We start from the raw sequence: 23,339 nt of genomic DNA, 5'->3' as shown, positions 1-23,339 counted from the left end.
ATAGGGATCATGTGTACTAAGTTTCTAGTTGATTTCAAAAACTACCTTGAGCAAAAACTTTAATCTGAAGCTGGACAGACGGACAGACAAACTGATCCACAGTACAGACCAAAAAGCATTTTGTCTATAAATGGGGCATAAAAACTGCAACCAAAAACCTGATCTCTTATAAGATATGAAAATATCTTTTAGACTAATTTCATGGTTGGTTCAAGAACAAAATGTAGGCACAAAATTTCAATAAAAAAAGAAAATGTGTAGTATTAAGGGATAAATGACATTACCAGGTGCAAAAAGATGTCTTTCTGGCTCAATGAGCCAGGTGAGCAAAATAAACAAGCAATCATTTGAAGAAAAAAAAATGGCAATAAATTAAACTAAACTTTAAAGTACAATCCATTGAATATATCATACGTTTAAAATACTATACATGTTAAATGCGAATTCAAAAAAGGGTACAAAAGTTCACATAAAACTTGTAAATATTGCCTCCCACTATGTCTACCATCAAGTGAAAATATCTTCAAGTCTATAGAAACCAAAAATTTAAACTATAAATTTTGATCGTTGTTTATTATCTAGCTGTTTGATTGTTTTTGTGAGTGCACTCTCAGTGCACACATAATCCATGCTTACAATACATTTAACAAGATTTCTTGATAAGACAAATTATGGGCGTGTGATTATTTACATAATATGGAAGGAACCAGTCAATTACAGTCCTTGTGTATATATCTCATCATTTAAGTACTCTCTTCTTGTTAGAAATACACTTTGGGAGTACTTCATCTCATTATGATTAAAATCTATCATGGGAAATTGTAATTGTTCTTTTTCCTGTGAATATTTTTGTTTTTAAGTACAAAATGTAACTGTTATTAGAAAAAAATAAAATGAATAATGAGAAACATAAAATACTCTTATTGATTTGTCTGATAACCTATATTTTCTTTTTGATAAATGATTAATTTTGTAAAAGAAATATTTCCCTGATTTTATCTAAAAATTTCACAAATAATATATAGCTATCAGTTAATCATATTTATCCACAACTCTTAGATGTACATCACTATAACTACAAAGCATGCTATATAGTTTACCATTCTTCAGCTTTGAAGCTATTATGGCTATTTCAGTATTTGGGATGGATATTTTGATAAATAATATAGGACTCAACAAAAAAGTTTTTTTTATGCTTTATTTATTTGATATTAGTGTTGTAAAAAGGAGCATAGTGCACTTTATCAATAAATTACTGGTAAACCTTTCTCAAACATTAATTTCTTCAACATTTTGATTCAGTCACATACTCATGAACATTAAGGAAATAAATTGTACCATTAAGGGAAGTGTAAACTTAGAGAGAAATGTCATCTCAACGTACATCATTTATAAAACAATAGCTAGTCCTAAAATAAATCAAATTTCATAAAATCTTAGAATGAAAACAGGAAATCTGATAATGAATCTGTATTGTGAATCATTCTGTTTATCTAATTATAGATTTGTTACTAATAAAATACAGTAGTTTTTATCAGATCTTGACAAGATACTGGTGTGTTACAATAAAAACAAATGTTCATGAAAAATAGACATCTGTCTACTCCATCTAAATCTGATGGAAACGTAATTAATATGTAAACAAAAAAAATGTAATATAACTTCATGTTTGACCATGATAGTACATACAGTTGTACTGTATCACCTTAAGATTCATACTATATGTTCAAATGTACTTGTATCTCAAAAATAAACTCAAAAGTTGTGCAAAATCTAACAGAATTCAATGAAGCCTAGAACATATAGGTCATCTTCATATATTGTAGTGACTTACAAAAATGTATCACTGAATATACATCCTCTTTTATCCTTCTCTTTCACCATAAATTCACATACAAATGCAAATCATTTAATATCTAGCAGTAAATAAACCAAATATTTAAATCAAACATGTGTGACAAATTTACACTGTAGCAGTAAATATTTAAGGCCAGTTGATTGATCTTCATAATCGTTGATTTTTTGCTCTTAATTCAGGGTTCTCACGTGCACTTAGTCACTTACGCCAGTCTATGAGTCCAGGACTCATGAAAAACTGTCTGGACTCTTAACATGCTGAATTGTATTCCGGAAATTACATAATTTTTCTGTAAATTTAAGAGTGAGTTCTGGTACGCATTACATCTAATAATATCTTCACCTAAAATTCATTTTCTTTAAAAATCAGGGGAAAAAACCAAAGTGTCATATTAAATTAGATATAATTATCTGCCCTTGATTGTAAACTATTTTTCAGATATTTTTTTTAATACAATAAACATTTATTAACACTTTATTTTTATAATAGTCTTCAAGTTTAAGATGTTGTTATTGTTTTTTTAATGAAACTTAACTGTATTATTTTTTTTTACCAAAAAAGTATTTTTGCAACATGACACTGACCAGAAGGGATGCTCATCAGGATAAGACACCAGATCTACCTTCGACACACATGTACAATATTCATATACTCGTTCAATACAACAGTGACAGATAGAATATTAGACAAATAGACAGAATTAATTATAAATATACATGTATAAGAAGAAAACCCTTAAATCTTATGAAAATGGTATTTTGGCTCTCAATAATGACGACTTCAGTATGTATACTAACGAAATTTATCCTGTTGGACTTACTTTGAATAAAGCTAATACTAACAGTGACCACTGCACTTTCCTCGATCTTGATATCTATATCACTTACGGAAAGCTTAATACTAAAATTTATGATAAAAGAAATGATTTTTCATTTCCTATTGTTAATTATCCATATTTACATGTAGATGGTGACGTTCCCTTGTCACCATCTTATGGTGTTTATATATCTCAAATTGTACGATTCGCTCGTGTATGTAACAATGTTTTAGATTTTAACAAGAGAAATTTATGTATTACTGAAAAATTATCACACCAGGATTTTCGATATCACAAACTAGTCAAAACATTTACTAAATTTTATCATCGGTATAAGGACATCATTCGTAAATATAGCTCAACATACAGACTTCTTATACATTCAGGTATTTCACATCAATTTTTTATGGAAATATTCTTTATAAAGCACAAAAATGTCAGTATTCACCTCAGAAACTAACAAAACCTTTAAATAGACTTATCAAGAAGGGATATAGTTACGATACTATTGTCAGGTCATTAAAGATTGCTTATTTTGGCGTTAATATTGATTCACTTATAGGGTCTTTGCATCAGAACTAAACACATTTATTCAAAAACCAGTTGTTGGCATGACATGGGCTATGTTCTTCTCATATATGTTATGATGGTATGATACTAAACCCCTAGCGGGAAGGATTGTGCATGATATTCATATGATGAAATCATAATCTTTCAATCAGTTTAACTGAAGTCTGGAGCTGGCATGTCAGCTAACTGCTAGTAGTCTGTTGTTAAATATGTATTATTGTCATTTTGTTTATTTTCTTTGGTTACATCTTCTGACATCAGACTCGGACTTCTCTTGAATTGAATTTTAAATGTGTGTATTGTTATGCATTTACTTTTCTACATTGGCTAGAGGTATAGGGGGAGGGTTGAGATCTCATAAACATGTTTAACCCCGCCGCATTTTTGCGCCTGGCCCTAGTCAGGAGCCTCTGGCCTTTGTTAGTCTTGTATTTTTTTAATTTTAGTTTCTTGTGTACAATTTGGAAATAAGTATCTATGGCGTTCATTTTCACTGAACTAGTTTATATTTGTTTAGGGGCCAGCTGAAGGACGCCTCCGGGTGCGGGAATTTCTATATATGGTCATTTCTACATAGTACATGTACATTTTGCAGATGGGACAATACCCCTAATGCGCCTTGAAATGAGGAACACAAAAGTCACGTGTAAACAAAAAATCTCTGTGTAGTGATATTTGACACATTTCTATGATAAACAAATAACTGAGCTGAACCATTAGTGTTAATTTAGAAAATAAGGGAACACAGAATAAATGTGTTAAAACCATGGAGCTATGAAATGTGTTCAAAGTATTAAAATTTCAAAGAACTTATTGTGTTAAAATTGGGATTTTTTACCATGAGGAGCGACATCGCAAAAGGATACTCAGGGTTTGCTAAATTACGGAAAAATGAATCACACTTCGTACCCCGAAAATTTAACCACATATGTAAAAATGTCTCAGCTTCGAAACAAGCCATCATACATATACAAGTTTATGATATGGGCTGAGCAACAGAAGAAAACGTTACCATTACGGCCTATGGAATAACAATTGCGCATATTGCCCCAAGATGTGAGAAAGGATCCAGAGATGTCTTAAGCTAATTTCACCTTGTACACCACAGAAAATTGTTAAAATGATGGTTAGTAGTTTTTTATTTATACCTAGTTATCATAAATGATTTCAGATAAATATTATTGATAAAGAACAGCAAAAATTCAATAAAATTTTCACTTTTAAATGCATTACTGGCACGGGGCTGAACACTTTTTTTAGGCACAGTCATAACTTTGTTTACCCCCGAGAGATCCGAAATGAATTGTTTATTCAATTGAAAAAGGCAAGAAAAAACTTACATGTAATATAAATAAATTGTAAGTAAACATGACACAATATAGTCTTTGTTATGCAATTATCACTCTGGTCTACAGGAATAGCTTATAATCAAGGGAGATAACACACTTCACACGAGTAAAGTGAGATACATCATACATGTGCTTTTATCTAATGATTTGACCCTGGTCAGTAGATATCATATACAAATAAACAGAAAAAAAACATGTACATGTATTAAGAAAATCACGAATTACTATTGTTAATGCACACGAGCAAAACACAAGATATTGTCATTTCTCAGTGAAAAAGGGGGAGGGTCAAACCTTCTTGAACACAATATTGCTATTCAACTACATGTATTAAGCTAGTTAGCTACTACTCATTGCTTCTAATATAAACAGTTTAAATGAAGGTGGCTAAGCCACAAGGGAGAAGCATTTTTCTTTCATTGTGATAAAATTTTCAAGAATTAGATTTTTCTCTCTCAATAATACTTAAGTATTTAAATTAAATGATAAATCAGTTTGAGTTAATTTTTTTTGTCTTATTTCAGTTCCAGACATATCATTACTTTTAAATATGAGATGACAAACTAAAGGTTTTAAAAAGTCCTGAATAACTGGTAAGCATTTTGATTTATTAGGTAAGCTCTAAATTATTTATTTATGGTATTTGTGAAAATGAAATTACAGTCGGTATGTTAAAAATATGCTTATATGAAAACTGTTGCTATGGTCTTGCTATTAAATGAAAAGGCTTGGTTACTGGTCTTTTCGACTCAACATTTCGAGTTAAATCTTGCGTCAACTGATTCTCATGTAACACTGCAAACTCTATTTAGCACTATTTTGATCTGTCATTATTTAATGACGCCATAATACGTGTGATGTCACAATGTTTCCTTTAATACCTCATGTGGATTTCTCACTGATAAAGGGTTTTCACTGAAATACATGTAAAAAGCCTTTTTTTCTCAAATAGAATTATGTGAATGGACAAGTTTTGAAAATTTGCACTTCATTGCACTCTAATTACATGATAAGAATGACTTTCCCAGTAGTTTTGCGGGGTTTCCACAGTATTATATACCAGATGTCCACTAGTAAGAATAGTTATTTTGCTGGGTTTTTTTTTATGAAATCTACATTTTTGCATAATTTCTCTGTCAAAATGCACTTTAAGACACAAGAAAATGTTATAGAATGCTTTAATAGGGTCTGTGTATTGTTATTTAAGGTTATCATCAGAAGTTTTGTCCTTGTTTTGACTAGTAAAGCTATACTGGAAGAAATTAATTATACATGCACGTTGTATTAAAAATAAATGAATATAGCGATAAAAGTGTCATTGCCATATAGTGCTGAAATGACTTTATTTTTTTTCAGAAATGGACAAAAATACACAGATTTATTCAGAATGTCATACCGATGAAGATTACCCAAAAATATTTGGAAAAATCAGAACTATGGATTTCAATATGGGACAATACCCCTAATGCGCCTTGAAATGAGGAACACAAAAGTCACGTGTAAACAAAAAATCCCTGTGTAGTGATATTTGACACATTTCTATGATAAACAAATAACTGAGCTGAACCATTAGTGTTAATTTAGAAAATAAGGGAACACAGAATAAATGTGTTAAAACCATGGGGCTATGAAATGTGTTCAAAGTATTAAAATTTCAAAGAACTTATTGTGTTAAAATTGGGATTTTTTACCATGAGGAGCGACATCGCAAAAGGATACTCGGGGTTTGCTAAATTACGGAAAAATGAATCACACTTCGTACCCCGAAAATTTAACCACATATGTAAAAATGTCTCAGCTTCGAAACAAGCCATCATACATATACAAGTTTACGATATGGGCTGAGCAACAGAAGAAAACGTTACCATTACAGCCTATGGAATAACAATTGCGCATATTGCCCCAGATGTTGAAAGCCATGTGGTCTATAGTTGCTTAATTGCATGTCTGACAGTTGGTCTATAAATTTCCATTTAATTGAAAATGAGGTCAAGGTCAGACGAAACCTGTCTTACATTGTACTGTCATGTTTTCCGTACAATCATTCCATACACCACATAGTTGACCTACTGCTAATAGAATAAGAATATTTATTATTCCTATCAAGGGCCCTTGATGGACAGTATAACATGTAAACATAAACAATACACATTGATATTCTTACAATTCATTAATTAAATAGGCTTTCAACTACCATGACTAGTCTACTGACCATTAATTACAGTAAATATAACTTTGAATTGTTTTCTGGTGCAATAGTACATGTATCTGATCAGTGTATTTACTGTGATCCAGAAAATAAGGTTGAGGTCAGGTGAACCTTGTCTGACAGACATGAAGACCTTGCACCCCAGTGACTTCCCCTATATTTCATTCGATTTGTTATATTGTCCAATACATGAATATATATGGTTGAGGGGTTGGGATCTCATCTGTTTCTAAGTTATCAAACAGGAGTGGGTAGGGTGACCCTAAGGACTCTCCCTATATTTCATTTGATTAGTTCTCATACATAAATATATATGGTTCAGTTTAAAGGTGGGGATCTCGACTGTTTCCAATTTCTCAATCAGGTGACTGCAGGTACTCCCCCTATATTTCATTTTATTTAGAGTTGGGGATCCCAACTTTTTCAAAGTTCTTCAACATGAGGGTCAGGGTGACAACAGGGACTTCCCCTATATTTCATTTGATTTGTTATATAGTCTTATACATGAGGGTGTACAGTGACCATAGGGACCCCCTTGTAATTCATTTGATTTGTAATATTGTCCCATACATAAATATATATATTGTTTAAGATTGTGAATTTGTGGATCTTGACCATTATAAATTCTCAAACAGAAAGGGGTAGAGTGGCCCTTTGAACTCCACCTATATTTCATATGATTTGTTATATTGTCCCGTACATGAATATATATGGTTTAGGGTGGGGATCTTGACCGTTACCAAGTTTTGGTAATTTTTTACTCTTGTGGATAGTTGTCACATTGGCAATCATACCACATCTTTTTATTTACATAAGAAACTTCCAGCTATTTTAACTGACCTATCAAAATTGAGAAGAAAAAAAATACCCCTTGAAATTGCAGTAAAATGTTCAACTTGAAAAGCATTTAACATGCATTACCATTATTTATCACTGATAAAAAATTTTTTTTTACTGTTACCAGGAACATATATATATTGTTAGATAAACTGTTCCCAGCTGTCACGATGAATTGAATTTTCACATTAAAATTGGTGTACAAAATATTTTCTGCTTTTTCTTTCTTTTACATATGTCTTTTTATTTTCAATTCTAGTGTTTATATTTATTTACCATGCATTTATGCATAAATATATTTTGGCACCTGTCTGGATTTTTTTAGTAGCCAAATCCGGGATTACCCTTATCCGCTTCCAGAATTGGATCCTATATTGTTATCTTGCGGCAGCCATTTTGGTTTCAATGTTGTTTTTTGACAGATAGTGAGATACGATTTTACTCGGATTTACACATTATTTATCGGCGATTTTATGTATAAAGCTAGCGGTTGAACAAATTGAACATCGCTGTCATGAATAGTAATGATGAAAATATGTTTGAGATCGTTTATTAGGAAACTTTGGTAAAAATGTTTGCAAAGTTATTTTTTTATATTCTTTCAAGGTTCGTCGGGCATGTCGTGCGTAGCTAGTAACCAAGTAGAAAATAAGACTGCAAAAGTGGAAGGTCGCAGACCTCAGACCACCGCTAATTTGAACCCCTGTGTCCAAATTGAAAAGATACTAAAATTTCTTCTTCTTTTAAATTCAAAATTGCCGCCAACAGCGTGATCAGTTGAACTTGTATACGTAGTTGACTAGGTATTGACGACAAACAATATTCCTACGACTTTTACAATTTGGGAAATCTTAACTACTTGTCTTTAGAGATTTTTGGCGATTAGATATTTCATACATTTGTTCTTTGACATCTTAGCCAAAAGCTCAGGGGATAATAAAACTACATAAGGATTCCTAATGTGCTCTACTTCCTATGTGCAACTTCAAAACTTTTGGGAAAATCGACGATCATTTAAGGTTTTTCTGGTCATATTTTTTGTAATCCAGAATGAAAAGTATAAAAAAACTGTCCAATAAGTTACAACTAATATAGTAGCAAGCTAGATGATAAGAATGGCACGTATTTCAGCATTTATTGGGTAGCACACAAATCCAGGGTGCTTGCATAAGGCAGCTTAACTGCCTAAAAAACGAAATCTGAGGTCCCAAATTAAAATAAAGTGAATCCCGACATCCCGAAATCCGAAAAAGGATTCCCGGATCAGGAAAGGGTCAATCCCAAAATCCTGAGTTTAAAAAGACCCAATCCTGGAGTCCCGATAAGGGTCATATCCCCCCCTCTTTGAAGGTAACACAAAAAATAATGGTTGTTTTAAAGGTACTTTTAAAATCACTATACCCTAATGACAGCAGTGCTGATTGTCAATTACAAAATGTATAAGATTAAATTTGCCAAACAATTTTTTTGACAGTGTGCATGGGATTTTTGTGAGGGTAACCCTTAACACACCAATGATGTTCACTGAAATCAAAGACAGAAATACAAGGAACATGAAAGTTCGCTATTGAAGTCTCTAGGCTCTAGGAAAAAGAGTTACGAGGAAAAATGGTTACGATACACCTTTACCGCTATTAGTCCGCCATTACTGGATATCACACAGGTTCATGTAAAATTTTGACGTGATAAAACTAAATATCTGACGCAACAATGGAAAAGTGATTGTTGTTGATGTCAATATTTCGAGTGGCCGGGTTAGACAGGATTAGCGATAAGGTGTATAATTTGATCCTACATGTAGGACATAAAAGAGTAGGAAGGGTTAGTACTGACAACTTAAACACCAACTTGCATCATCTTTAGTTGTAATGTCTGTTTCAAATGCTGATCTTCACTTGCTCTGTCACATCTAGGCTATAAATTTCAGTGTTAAGAATAAAAATAAATAATTGCCATTTTATTTAATTAAACTCACCTTCCTAAATTTTGATCAGCGAGTTGTTTCGCTCTCATAAAATTCTTGCGAAGATTCTCTGGCTTAAACATTTTGGTAGTACTAATGCCTAAGCATTTAGGGATTAAATATAACTAATTTATGTAGGGTTCATGATTGCAGTCCGTCAATGTTGTGTAGGAAATTGATTCTGCAATATACTTCCGGGAGAAATATTTTGTAAAAACTGTTTTGATTGGTTTAAACTTTTTCAATTGACTAATCAGTGTTACCTTCTTATTTATCGTTGGATGTAAACAGAAGATGGCAGACCTCGTGGAAAAAGTTTTGAGAGAAGCAGCTGAAAAGGAATCAAAGTTTAAAACTACAGAAGTTGAAAAAGAGATTGATGTCATTATAGATGAAGGAAATCTCCTTGTGTGTGACACAAATCCTATTGATTTTAAATTACAAAAGTAAGAAGACCTCCATAATTTCAAAAATAACTCAGTATTAACACTAGTCCAAAATTAATTAAGACGTCTGGCAAGGCTATTTTTTTCTGGGACGACTTCCTTCGTATAAACGTATTTACACTTTTGGTATTTAGCTGAATCTTGCCTCCGAATGACCTTAGATCTACTTCAAATCACCTTTTGACGTTAAGCAACAATCACTTTTAAATTGTGACGTCAAATATTTTAAATTATGATGTCAAAGTTTACGGGAACCTGTGTGATGTTACGTAATGGCGGACAAATTTGCATACAAGTGTAAATACGTCTATTGACAGACGTCATAATTATTTGGACTATTAAAATTAACACTAACAGACTAACTTGTTCTCGTATCATGTTTATGTTCTATGGTAAAACGTGTTTGTTCAAATTAATAAGTTTTAATTAAACAGTATGAAAGTGGTTGCAGGTTGTTTTGTAACTAGTTATTTTGTAACTGAAACGTTTCGTAACCTTATAACATTATTTAAATTATATGAGTGAGGGGGGATAGGACCTTTATCTGGACTCCGGGATGGGGTGTTTTTAAGCTAGGGATTTCGGGATTGACCTTTTCGGGATCTGGGAATTCTTTTTTGAATTTCGGGAACTCTGGATTTCGTGTTTTTAAGTTCAGGATTTCGTGGTTTTAAACCCGGGAATTTGGGATCAAGACCCCTCCTAACCTCCCCCACAATTGTAGGTTATGGAAATATTTTGATTCAAAATAATGAATAGACTTATTGATGTATATATCCGAAGATATCAGCGTGTTGAAGGCCGTACTTTAACCTATAATGGTTTGCTTTTTAAATTGTTATTTGGATGGAGAGTTGTCTCATTGGCACTCACACCACATCTTCCTATCTCTAAATCAGGTGCAGGTTGTTTTGTAACGAACTGATTCGTAACTTTCTAGGTTGTTTCTTAACTGAGATATTTTGTAACCTTATAACAAAATATAATAATATGTGAGTTGTTAGTTACAGAAAAATGTTAATTAAAAATAATAAAAAGACTTGTTGATGTATACAGGTGTATATAAATCTATATTTACAGGGTTTCAGCTAGGATTTTGAGGGCTTTAGTTACTCTTGCACGTGTTAAAAATCAGCCTTAATTTTTATAATAGCAAGAGGTCTAGGATGTTTATTAAACTAGCTATACATATATGTCCAAATCCTTCAAGGACTAGTCTAGGATCTTTGAAGACTTTAAGATTGCTAATGTAGGTAGTTGGGTGCCTCTATTTTTTAAACCACTGCACAAATGAACTTGTAACGACTTTTTCAATTTACAATCATTTATATCCTTGAAAATACGTTTAAAGCAATATTTGAAATCAATTTCTTTAATATTGGATAGAAGGATCTGCATCTTTACTGAATGTGACGATTCTAATGACTGTAGACTGTAGATCACCTTAACTTTCGATTTGAAATGAAATGAAAAAAACGGGAAGTGAAAATTGAATAATAATTTCAGAATAAAACCGGATTTATCTACGAACTTTCACGCATGTGCAATACATAGAACAGGAAGCACCTGTTTGCAAGTGAAAATATTTACGTTTTGAATAAAGTTCATTCTTTTTAATCGAAGTTGTCGAAAGTTTTTGATGAATATTTATATCAAGTATGACGAAAATACATTCAAATGACGAAACTACGACAAGCAAACTGCAAATTATGATCGTAAGGGAAATATTGAAATTATAATAAAGGAGAACTGTCCGGGAAGATTATCAATTTTGTTTAAATGACGAAAATACGACAGAAATGTGATAAATGATCAAAATGAAATGTTGACTGACTGATTTAACTTATATAGATTATTATGATGGTCAATTATGAGGTTTAATGATAATTAAGGAATTAGTGACCCAGCTGATTAGCGATAGACGGATTACTTGTCATCTCAACTTTTAACACCTTTGGTAATATAATTACCTGAGGGTCATAAACTAGTCAGAAACATAAAGACAGGTAGAATTCAAGTAATTTGATGTGTAATATTTTTTAAGCTTTCCAAATTTAAGTGACGAAATTGATATGAAATACTTTCGTCATTTCGAAAACCTTTTCGTAAAATACGAAAGTGACGAGCGCTAGCAAAATCACTGTATTTATCAAAGACAACAAATGGAAGTGTTTTAGGACCTTGACTGGCTATACAGCCCTTGCACAGTCGACTCTGTGTCAGAAAGTCGTTTGGTGAGCATTTAATTTTTGTCGGCATTGGTCAGGAACAGGTGGTCGCCATTTTGGTTTTGTGAGCTGTTTTGGTTTAGTTTGTTTACTATTTTGATGTTATTCTTCACAACGGCTGCTTTAGGGCCAGTTTGGTCAGCTTGGCAGCCCGCTAACTTGATGTTGAAGTACTGGTAGATGAGTCGTGGACGTAATTCTAAAGATGACAGGAAGCGTTATCAGGACCAAAGTGGTGAAGCAGTGAAATTAAGGTCAATCACCCAACACCTAGGATACAGCCCTCGAATGTTTATCGGCATAACACTCCCCATGATACATGTACAATGGTTTTGAAGTGCATGTTAACGGGGGTACGCCAACTACTACATCTACTGCATCTATTGTACGGCTTGGATTGGTTTCTGTCATCTTAAGTAGTAAGTCGTTGATCATCTGACTGTAAACTCTCATCGAAGATAGCAGGTAAAGGAGAACTGGCTCAGCACGTCTGTTCAGCTGTAATGACTGTGACGTAACTGAGATGAATGGATATGATTTATCAAAGACAACAAGTAGAAGTTTATAACAACCTTGACTGGCTATACAGCCCATGCACGGTCAGCTTTTATCAAAGTAATAATATATTTATGGAAGTGTTTATCGACCTTGACTGGCTTTTCATCCCTCGCACGGTCGGTCAAAGTACTAAGGGAGATTCATGGTATATTGTACCTCCATCTTGGATTGTACTATAGTAGCTATATAGTACACAATCTGTCCAAATCTGCAACTTTGTAGACAGATTTGCAATTTTATTGGTTAGACTGTTAAATCACATGAAGAAAACTTGCTGATTTATTGCATTACATAAATCCAAAATATTTAAACAAATACCAAAAATTTGTGTTTTAGAATCAAGTTTTTCAACTGACCCATTTAAGGGGAGATAACTATTTTAGTAAAAAGATATACTAGTTTCCAATCTTTACTTCGGTGACACCATTTTTTTCTTTTTATTTTCTTAAAACATATTTTTTTCTTTTTATTTTCTGAAAACATATTATTAAACCTATCTCTGCACCATTTATTTAAACATTTGATCTCATAGATGTCTTTTTATGCACAAAAATGATGCATCTAAGAAAGTTTTAAGGCATGGCAGAACCTAGATATATAAAAGTTACATTGTTTAGGTGTCTATTGTCCATTGAAATTAAAACTACTTACAACATTGATTATATGAGGGGAGCTCTCAAATGTTTTCCCAACTAAGTTTATTTTGGCACCTTTTGACAATGGCCATCGAGGTATCATTTGACGATGGCAAAGATAATAAAACGTTGACAGGGATCTTTTGACGGTGGTGGATGATATATTAACGATGGCAGGCCACCATCATAAAACAGTTCATGGAGATTGGATCATAATTCTTTCATTCCTGTGTAGTCTTGCACTAATGTTGAAATGTCAATGTATATTTTCATTTCCTGCTTTACCAAGTTTGTAGACTCTAGACTCGACCATGTTTTCTCCTCCACACTGAAGACACTGAAGACTCAGTCTGCACGGTTAGCCACTAGTCCGATGCCCCAGACTAGTAAAATTTCATTCGGACTAGTAAGTTTTTGCAAAATTTTGTTTGGCCCAATAAGAAAAATGTCAGAATATTGGTCATCGGACTATCAGTTGAAAAAGTTTTTGGTGCAGACTGGACTGAAGAGTGTTTAAGTGCCACCATTAGTCAATAATAATGTATTCAGACTTTAATCAATTGTTATTACAAATGTTGGCTCAATCTGCCAAGGGTGGAGAGGAGGGGAGTGGATCTTAACTCTTGGCTAGTGAAGATGTATCTTATTCTCAATATTTCAGAAATTTCTGTCTACTTTTATTTTAAATTTGGGAGGGGGGGTGCAGGGATTTCGCTACAACATAGTGAATTGCACAAAAGCAAAAAATTGAATATAAATTCAAATCATAAAACCAATTATAAGTTCTTGAAAAAATGCCTGAAAGCAACTTCCAAACTTAGTTTGCTGTCAATTTGACATCTCACACTATTATTCCTAGCTAATTATGTTGGCCTCAAAAGATACATTGATTGTTGAAATGCTCATCTGGTGCAGTTAAATTAGTGTGATAATGTTATTACTACCACTGGGTCACTACATTAGTACATCTGTTGGTGGACTATTAGTGCTTGTAAGGGTATCATTATCCTAGTACTGTAGCTGTATTGACATCATGCCATGATGTATATATACAGATATTGTTAAAATGTTAAAAGCTCATTAAAATAACAAAAAAGTATAGATAGTGGAAAATTCAATTTACAAAAAAGAATTTATTTGATTCCTCAATTCTCCCTGTGGTCTCCATTTTGTGCCTCAACTTCTCCCTGTTTGTCTGCCAGGGAGAGGTCATTTTTTCATTAAATTTCTGAAGTGCAGTGACCCCTGAAGCTAACAAATTGCTGACGTCATAAAATGTGTTTATCAACAGCTTAGCCGGCAAGTTACAAAAAGCATTTAAATGAACAAATGAAAGCCTATTTAATTTTCTTCTTACCATCTCTTAAACATTGAATTATTCCAATATATCACAATAATTTCACTATTTTACAGTTATACTGTAACTGCGACTATGGATTGAAACCCAAATATAGTTTGAATAAAGCACAAATATAGTTTGAATAAAGAAATTAGGTCAACTTTAACTGGTAAAGTTGAAAAACATGTATTATGTCATTGACCAATGACTAATTTTAAACACCCTACGTCTAATGGTGATAAGAGATTTAAATTGGTAAACTCATTACCTCAGGAACACAATAACACATGCTTCTTAGATTACACCTTGCATTAAGATGATATATTACATTTTATTTAGACTTTAAAGTTTGATTTAATATCATATTATTTTTGATAATCTGATATAAGAGAATATATAATTCTGGGGGATGTCATACATGAACAGTTTTAAATAATACATATTTGATATCTGATAATCCAACCATGGATAAATAAAACATCATATTCTTATCACCTCTCCAATAACCTCTTGGGACACACATCAATTGATCTGATTATTTAAATAAACAAGTATGCTTATTGTGCCAGTCCTGATATCTGGATATACACCCTGAAAACTTAGTTCATTTATTGAGATATTTTATTTTCAAATTCATGTTTTCAAATTCTTATTTTTGAGTGAGGCGTAGAAGCTGCTCCTTTGTTAAAAATAATAATCCTAATTCACCCAACCTTGACAATTCTTGAGGTGGGTATTTAAATTTGTCTAGCATTTTAAACAGTTCTAAAATTTAGTATGACATGTATATTTTTGAACTGGAACAAAAAATAAAACTTTCTAAATGATATATATGTGTCCCTGTCATTTTACCACCTATATTAGGTCACATAAAACAATTTGCTTGTTTGCCCTAACACTACGTATACCTACCCAAAAAATATCTGCCTACCATAATAACTCAGAATCTTTTATTGTCCTCTAACTCCTTATGTGAAATTTTTTTTTTAATAAGATAGGGATGAAGACTAAACAACATCTGACACTTCAATTTCTCTACGTGGAAAAAAAAGAAAAAAGAAATTGCCTACCTAAAATTGTACCTACCTACCCACTGTCTCAACTTTTGGAAAGGGTTTGGGCAAACCTTAATATTTTTTGAAGTGTGGCCTTAGTTATAAGAATATGCATTTAATTTGTATAATATATATCTTTACTATCAATTATAACATTGATTATGGTTAAACAGTCTGTTTTACATATGACAATTTGGTTTCCTTTTATTATGCAAGGTTGTCACACCAATTTATCCATTCCTCACATATTTTTATCTGCTCCATCTCAGTTTGAAATTCTGTTTTGGCAAATTATTACCCTGGAGGGTTGCACTATATCCCTTAAATGGGTAATAATGGGCAATTCATGTACTAGTTAATGTTTTTTTTTCTTTTTTTCTTAGAATAGAAAGTAAAAATAAGTGGAAAAAAAACAATAGACAAATATATTAATAAACAAATATACTGATGACTGTATTTAAAATGTTATCACAACAGTTATCAGGTTATAGGTAAAATTTAATTTATAGATGATGAATGCCTATTGTTTGTTTTAATGAATTAGTATCATGTTTGTAAAAAAGAAATTCCTGATTATTTACCTCTTTCCCTACAAATGTATTTCAAATGTTTCTTAAAAAAACCTTTTTGTATCTCTAATCACTTAATTTTATTATTTACTTTATTTTGTAGAAAGAACAGAGAAGATTATTTAAAAGATTTGAGTAGAGACAACACACAGTTACTTATCAACAGAATATGGCAGGTTAGTTGGAATATCATTCATGGATTTTCAATTAAACTGTACAGATATTGATTGTAAAAAAATACTAATTTCAAAGTACATGTAAAATTGCCATGCCTTTATCTACAAGAGTCATTATCAGGCACTAGAAGTTGCAAAAACAGTTAAATTCTTCAATTCTTGCAAATGATATTTTAAGAAATTGATTTATTCATGTAGCTACTTTAATTCAAAAATCATGATGAAAAAGTTAAAAAGAAATCTAGTTAATTTTGTGCTATACTTCAATGACATGAAAACAAAAAACATAATGTATAGATAGTTGTATTTACTAACATGGATATGATAATTACTTATTTTATTTTTATAGTTGCCAACTCACAGAGAAGACGAAGTTGTAGTTGCAGAGGTAAGAAGATTAGGCTTAGTAGAATTTAATTAATATGAATTAAACTAGATCTTGGATATGAATGAGACAGCAACCTCTGCCTCCCCCAATATCTAAAATTAATAATCAGTTTATACATATTTAAGTTTTTGTTTTTAGTAAAAAGTACATTATAACACGTTTTGGTTCTTGTAAATTTACTCAGAAAGGAAGAATTGTATGATTGATACCATTAATGATAATCACATCATAATCTGGCTCAACAATCAAGATTTAAATGGGGGACAGAATTAGATTTTAGATAAGTTGATTAGAAAAAAAGGGGGCATTAGTATTGATTTGTATTCAATTGAAGTAGTTGAACACATTCAATACTTCAATAAGCATACAGATTAACATATATACTAAGGGAGACAATTCCATCTCAGCTATCCAAAATAATGAAAGGATACATTACTGTTGATAATTTCTTTATATTATTAACAAATTATGCTAAGATGAGATTTTTTTTTAAAATAGGGATTTTCAACTTGCACAAACATAGTAATCAATGCTTGAAAAGAAAGCCCCAACAATTTCTTTGTTTTGAAAAGATTGTTTTTCTTTTCAGTTACCTGATGTTAAAACACTTATCCCTAGAGAGAAACCAGTAAGTATGATTTTTAGTTTACCTGAATAAATTTTGTAATACTTAAAAATAATTATTGTGTTTTTGTTTCTGATACCAACTTTATCGGCATGGTAATCCAGATATTTTGCTAATGTGGCTGATGAAGTCGGTATATAAAAATAATGGCAGATTGTCTTAACAATATTAGATTTTTGTTGTTGTTGAGAATATGGTTGGTTGGTTGTATGAATGAAGTCATTTGCATTTCATTGATAAAGCACTACTAATGAACATAAAACCTGATAAATATATACAAATGACAACACCATCAAACAATATCCTGAGTTGGTACAGGCACAAAATATGGTCATGTTAAACCAGTTGTATGTGCACACAAACCTCTTTCTTGGTCCATCTAGACCATATTTTGAATTACTTCTCCAGATTGTTGGGTGAACAATATTGCTTTAAGGTGGTACCCAACACTTTCACTAAAACAAATTTTGCTCGTTTAATTTTAATAAAATTTTGACAAAGTATTTACTTTGACCCTTTAACAAAATTATAAAAAAAAAAAATTTTGAACCAACCGTTTGGTCAGAAAAATTACACTGGTTATATAGTAGTTTGACAAACACCAATTTTGATCAATGAGAAGCTTATTGTTCCCTTTACAACACAACGTAATTAAAACATTAAGCTGATTTTACAGAGTTATCTCCGAGTTATCTCCCTGTAGTGTTAGGTACCCACTTAATTAACCATTTACAGGAGTTGGAATCACATATGCAGTTTACAATGTTGATTAACCTAAATAATAACAGAAGTTTGCATAGATATGTTGTAAGGTTTGTTGAAGAAAAAAGATTAAATAAAATTTAGAAAATCACAGAAAAACAATCTGTTATCATTATTTCCATATTTTAGGTGCCCAAAAAAAGAAAAGCAACAAAATGGGAAGAGTATGCCAGAATGAAGGGTATAAATAAAAAGAAGAAAGGAAGAATGGTGTTTGATGAACAGTCAAAAGTAAGTGTATTACAATTTTTTTCAACGACTAATAGTATATACAAATTTTGTTTTTACTCTACATTTGTTTTACAGGAATATAGCATGTGACCTATACTGAATCCATGACAGTTATTTACTTAAATGATTATCTATCTAATATACATTTGTTTTACAGGAATATAAACCTAGATGGGGATATAAACGGGCTAATGATGATACTAAAGATTGGTTGATAGAGGTTCCTCAAAATGCAGGCAAGTTGAAGATTTTCTAATCTCAAAAATCTGCTAAATAAACAGTGTTTTTTTTGTTGTAACATATATTTCAATATGATCATTTCATCATACCATAAATTTTGAGTGACAGCAAAAACTTTGCATTAATTTTGTATTAAATTAGAAATGTAAGGAAGATTATCCTGATGTATGACTTTCCAAGAGACAACAGGTGTTATAATTTTCTTATAACCGCAATATCAATAAATTGAAGGTTTTCAAAATTGTTTAACTATAATTTTTTTTCAGATCCATTTGAAGATCAGTTTGAGAAAAGGAAGAAAAAGAAAAATGAAAGGACATCTAAGAATGAATTACAAAGACTGAGAAATATTGCCAGGGCACAGAAGACAAAAGGTAATGCATACTTTTTGGGTTTATTTTACTTTTTATTGGTATCTTACTGGTTTACTGAATTCTATATACGACTATCAATTATAACATGTATTTTTTAAAATATGAATAATATGAAAAAGTAAAAGAAGTCTTAATTGAACCAAAAATTTATTGCTGTTAAAATTTACATAAAATGTGTCAAACGCAGAATGACATAATGTTCATAAAAGACTTGACATTCCTTAACTATATGTAATCACACAATGTCATACAGTGTTGGGCATAATTTAGTTGCATTACTGCATACATATCATTATGAACTATTTTTATTTTACTTCTACTAGATGTTGATTCATAGGTATTGCATTTCCAAAGAATAAATTTAAATCCCTGAAAGGAAAGGATCAGATTTCTTAAATAACATCTTAAAAAGCAGCTGATATATGTGTGCTCTTAGATTTAATATTATTTGATTAGATATAAGGATATGTTTAGGTGAAACCTTATAAAAGAATTTAAGTCAAAGATCTTCTAAAGAACATGGCGACAGATATTGCTTATTATAAATCTTCACATCTTTATCAATAAATTCATATAAGGATTTGTAATATTTTGTGTTTTTTTGTGATTACATGAGGCCCTAATGTCACCTCTCAATTACCAGAAAAGGTGCATACATGTTAAAGAGGTCTGGTGTAGAAAATCATCATTTTTTTTACTCTTATTGATGAAATAAAAGATAACGTTAAATGGAAGTCAAGACCAAAATTTAAGAGACCCTTTTTTGTCACCTGGCTAAAGGAACCATATCAGCTTTCCTCAGTAATTGGTGCACTTAGTCTGTTATTGTTCATTAACACATAAACCTTCCCCTCTGAATCTATAGGGCTAATTATAAACTTGGAGATAATCATCCTTGGTTAATCTTGTTTAAAATACTTTTGATGATCCTTCCAAACAACATTGTCACCAAGACTTAGAATAAAAGTTTGGACAGGGTCAAACATTTTCAGAAAATTACGATCTACCTTCTATCTATTTTAACCAAAACCAGGCAACTTTTTTAAATAGTAATTGCTCATAAATGACAAGTGTAAAGTGTTTTTGCTATTTTGACTCTTTTAAAGATAAGATGAAAGTGTGAATGACAAAAAATATTGAATAAATTAAATTATTCAATTTAGTCAATATGGTGGGAATCTTCTGTTTGACATATTATAGGTTTTATAGCACTTTATACCAATTTTTGTGGGTTTTTCTGGATTGTGGAAACTTGTAGTTTCAAAATTTGTGATAAGGAAAGTTTAAGGTGAACAACTAATTGTAAGTCAATGATATTATTGACATGTTAAAGTTTGTGTTAAAATCAGTTTAAAGTTAAAATCACTTGTGATAAGTCAATGGTATTTGATAGGTAGTTGCTTTAGCATTTGCATTTCTCATTTAACAGATACTATATGACCCTGCACCTCAGTCATGGTTCATTGACTTTGAATGTTTTGCATAGTTAACATGATAAATGATTGGAATTTTTATTTCAACAATATTTTTTTATCATTTCAAAATAACATAAGGGGAGAGAAGAATCTCTATGTCAACAATTTATTTAAATTTCAGTTCCTGGGGTTGGATTAACACCAACTATTGCTCCTTCTAAAGATCATCTTGGTAAAGCATTGGCTATAGCAAAGAAATCTACAGCCTCTATAGGAAAGTTTACAGAAACATTACCCAAAGAAAAACCTTCAAAATTTACTGGAAAGAAGAGAAAGGCAAGTAAATTATTGTAATATAGATTTTACTGTTGACATTGTAGAAATGAGTACATATTGGCATCACAATGCTTATTTAGTAAAAATGTTAGAATATACTGATATAAGTCACGATCAAAAGTAACATTTTGTATTTTGTATTTGAGATATACAATGGTATGAAATAAACATTGCACCATCTTATTATATTTCTGGATAGCTTTATTAGTCCTTTGTTGATTGGAATTGATCAAGATGGAAGAGAGAGGAAAACTTTTTATTTTTTGGAACAATATTAAAGTCAAAAGTCACTATAAAAACAAATAATTGAAAACAAAATTGAAAAACATATGAAGTTGACTGTTGTAGCAATTTTTAGGAAAGTGAAGCCCAAGGACATAAAAAAAGTGCTAAAAAAAATTAGTCATTATAATTTGTTGGATATCAATAATGGTGGATTTTGTAATCACAGATAAACCATGAATTTAATAGTTTATTAAAGTACAAATTCTGTATAGGGTTTTATGCAGAATTTTCCTTAACCATGAAATTAAACATCCATTTAAAAAGCAGTAGTTTCTCAATCCATGAAAATGAGTCGTGTTAAGAATCCATGAAAATAAAAGAATCTACAGAGTTGGTTATGCTTTGTCCAAAACAAATCGTAAGTGCCAAAATATATCGCTTCAAATATCTACAAAAGATAATGTCAATATAATAATAGAATATAAAATTTGTCTTTCAGTTTGAACCTAACTATGGAGATGTGAAGAAAGAAAATACAAAGCAGTTAGATATATTAAGTAGTGTTCTGAATAAAACTCCAATATTAGATGTAACTCATGCTGTGAATGCACATGAAAAGGACGAAAACAGAACAGGGTAAACACATTATATATGTTTATATTCATCTTGCCATAATATTCAGTGTTGAATGAAATTGTCAATTGTCTTTGGTAAAAGTCTAACCAGAAAGATTTATTCAATATCAAAATTTTGCTTAGCAGAGATGCTTGATAAAAACCAATCAAATTCCTTAGCACTTGAATAACCTTATAGTAAACTCACACTTTGGTGGCCAAATATGTATAGACACTTTCAAGTTATTTAACAATCTGTGTGTATAGTGTTTTAAAAATGTCAGTTTTTATTCTATATTTTTCATGCAAACACATTTTAAAACATTGGAAATAATAATGAATAAAATATTGTTGAGAATATTAAGACTAATATAAACATAAAAATGGAATATTTTTCTTTTACTTTATTAGGAAACTAAAATGTCAAAAATCTGATTTTTTTAATTTATATTGAAATGAAACATTTTCCCATATATTTTATAGTCCAAGATGGAGACTGCATATCTTCAATTAAACTCAAATTGTAAAGATGTCAATACAAAATATTCATTTAGAAAAACATAGATTAAAATATATAAATAAGTTTTGTATTCCTGTATGAATTTTGATTTTATTTGCATAATAAATTTATGTTTTATTGCAGTTCAAAAAGACAGAAAACAGATAAAAAAGGAGGCAAAGGTGGTAAAGGTGGTAAAGGAAGCAAAGGAAACAAAAACAATAGTCAACCAAAAAGAGGAAAAAGAAATAAAAGATGATAAATTATTTTTTGTCTTTCTAGCCATAAGACAATATATATATACATTTGGTCTAAATGTTAGTCAACAATCTTTCTTACAAGGGTGCAGGATCGTTACAAGTAATGATTAATGTACACAGTAGATAAATTATATAAATTAAAGACTACAAAACTACAAAACAACACTAATATTAAAAAAAGAAAACATTAAATGTAATTATCTTTTAAATATTACAGATAACAGATATCCTTCGTCTGTATGAATATTATATAAAATGAATCATATCAATCTATTCTGATTTAATTATAACAATATTGAAATGTATATAACTAGAAAAAATTAAAACCGAAAAATAAAAACACTTGTACAATTCTAAAATTCCAAAAATGAGTTCAAATTGGATATTGTGTTCTTACACTTTTACCATTCAGTAGTCATGTTATTTGAATGGCACTCTCTTTTGTTTCCATGCATTAACCTATAAACTTTTATACCAATGGTTTTCAAATTTATATTTGTTGATACTGATGACATAATGAAGGTCGAATTTGATATAGACAATTTTCACTTATAGTTCAAGAGTTATGGTCCTTTATGGATATTACTGCCCTAGTGGTTTGAGGTAGTGATCCCAGGGTTGATAAAAGCAGCAAAGTCTGTGTCTCAGATATTATATATACTTATAAATAGGTCAACTTTATTTTGTGCATAGAATGATTGCATTATACTGTAAGGTTTCACCTGGCCTTGGCTTCATTTTAATGGTTCAGTGATCAATGT

At 31.0% G+C, this 23,339-nt stretch overlaps 2 protein-coding genes and 1 long non-coding RNA gene across 7 annotated transcripts in view; 2 read left to right on the top strand and 1 right to left on the bottom strand.

The window, feature by feature from the left end:
- Positions 1-14,980, bottom strand: part of LOC134725931 (rho GTPase-activating protein 44-like) — a 57,266-nt gene extending 42,286 nt beyond the window's left edge. For 4 of the 5 annotated variants that reach the window (XM_063590227.1, XM_063590225.1, XM_063590228.1 and 1 more), the window contains exon 1: positions 9,616-9,794. In XM_063590227.1, coding sequence (XP_063446297.1) covers positions 9,616-9,686 — 71 coding nt within the window. In that variant the 5' untranslated portion in view covers positions 9,687-9,794. Of the gene's footprint in view, positions 1-9,615; positions 9,795-14,827 lie in introns of those variants that run through there. The other variant, XM_063590226.1, reaches the window with a different exon arrangement.
- Positions 3,839-6,497, top strand: LOC134725930 (uncharacterized). Its single transcript, XR_010108611.1, has 3 exons — positions 3,839-4,371; positions 5,119-5,187; positions 5,951-6,497. It is a non-coding gene; the product is annotated as an uncharacterized LOC134725930 (long non-coding RNA).
- On the top strand, positions 9,837-23,067 carry LOC134725932 (ribosome biogenesis regulatory protein homolog). The gene is made up of 10 exons (XM_063590230.1): positions 9,837-10,049; positions 16,537-16,609; positions 16,959-16,997; positions 17,587-17,625; positions 18,514-18,615; positions 18,773-18,851; positions 19,122-19,229; positions 20,826-20,980; positions 21,705-21,841; positions 22,463-23,067. The coding sequence occupies exons 1-10, from the start codon at positions 9,898-9,900 to the stop codon at positions 22,575-22,577; spliced, it is 999 nt and encodes a 332-aa protein (XP_063446300.1). The 5' UTR covers positions 9,837-9,897; the 3' UTR covers positions 22,578-23,067.
- Positions 23,068-23,339: the final 272 nt, after the last annotated feature.

Source organism: Mytilus trossulus, chromosome 7, assembly GCF_036588685.1.
Source record: "Mytilus trossulus isolate FHL-02 chromosome 7, PNRI_Mtr1.1.1.hap1, whole genome shotgun sequence".
NCBI lineage: Eukaryota > Metazoa > Mollusca > Bivalvia > Mytilida > Mytilidae > Mytilus > Mytilus trossulus.
This window is presented reverse-complemented; position numbering and strand designations above follow the sequence as displayed.

What these genes read in the sequence shown, in the direction of transcription:
- LOC134725932 (XM_063590230.1), top strand. Translation starts at nt 9,898, where the DNA reads ATGGCAGACCTCGTGGAAAAAGTTTTGAGAGAAGCAGCTGAAAAGGAA. An exon ending in TTATCCCTAGAGAGAAACCA is followed by an intron (nt 17,626 to 18,513) that starts GTAAGTATGATT and finishes TCCATATTTTAG; the next exon opens with GTGCCCAAAAAAAGAAAAGC. An exon ending in CAGGGCACAGAAGACAAAAG is followed by an intron (nt 19,230 to 20,825) that starts GTAATGCATACT and finishes TTTAAATTTCAG; the next exon opens with TTCCTGGGGTTGGATTAACA.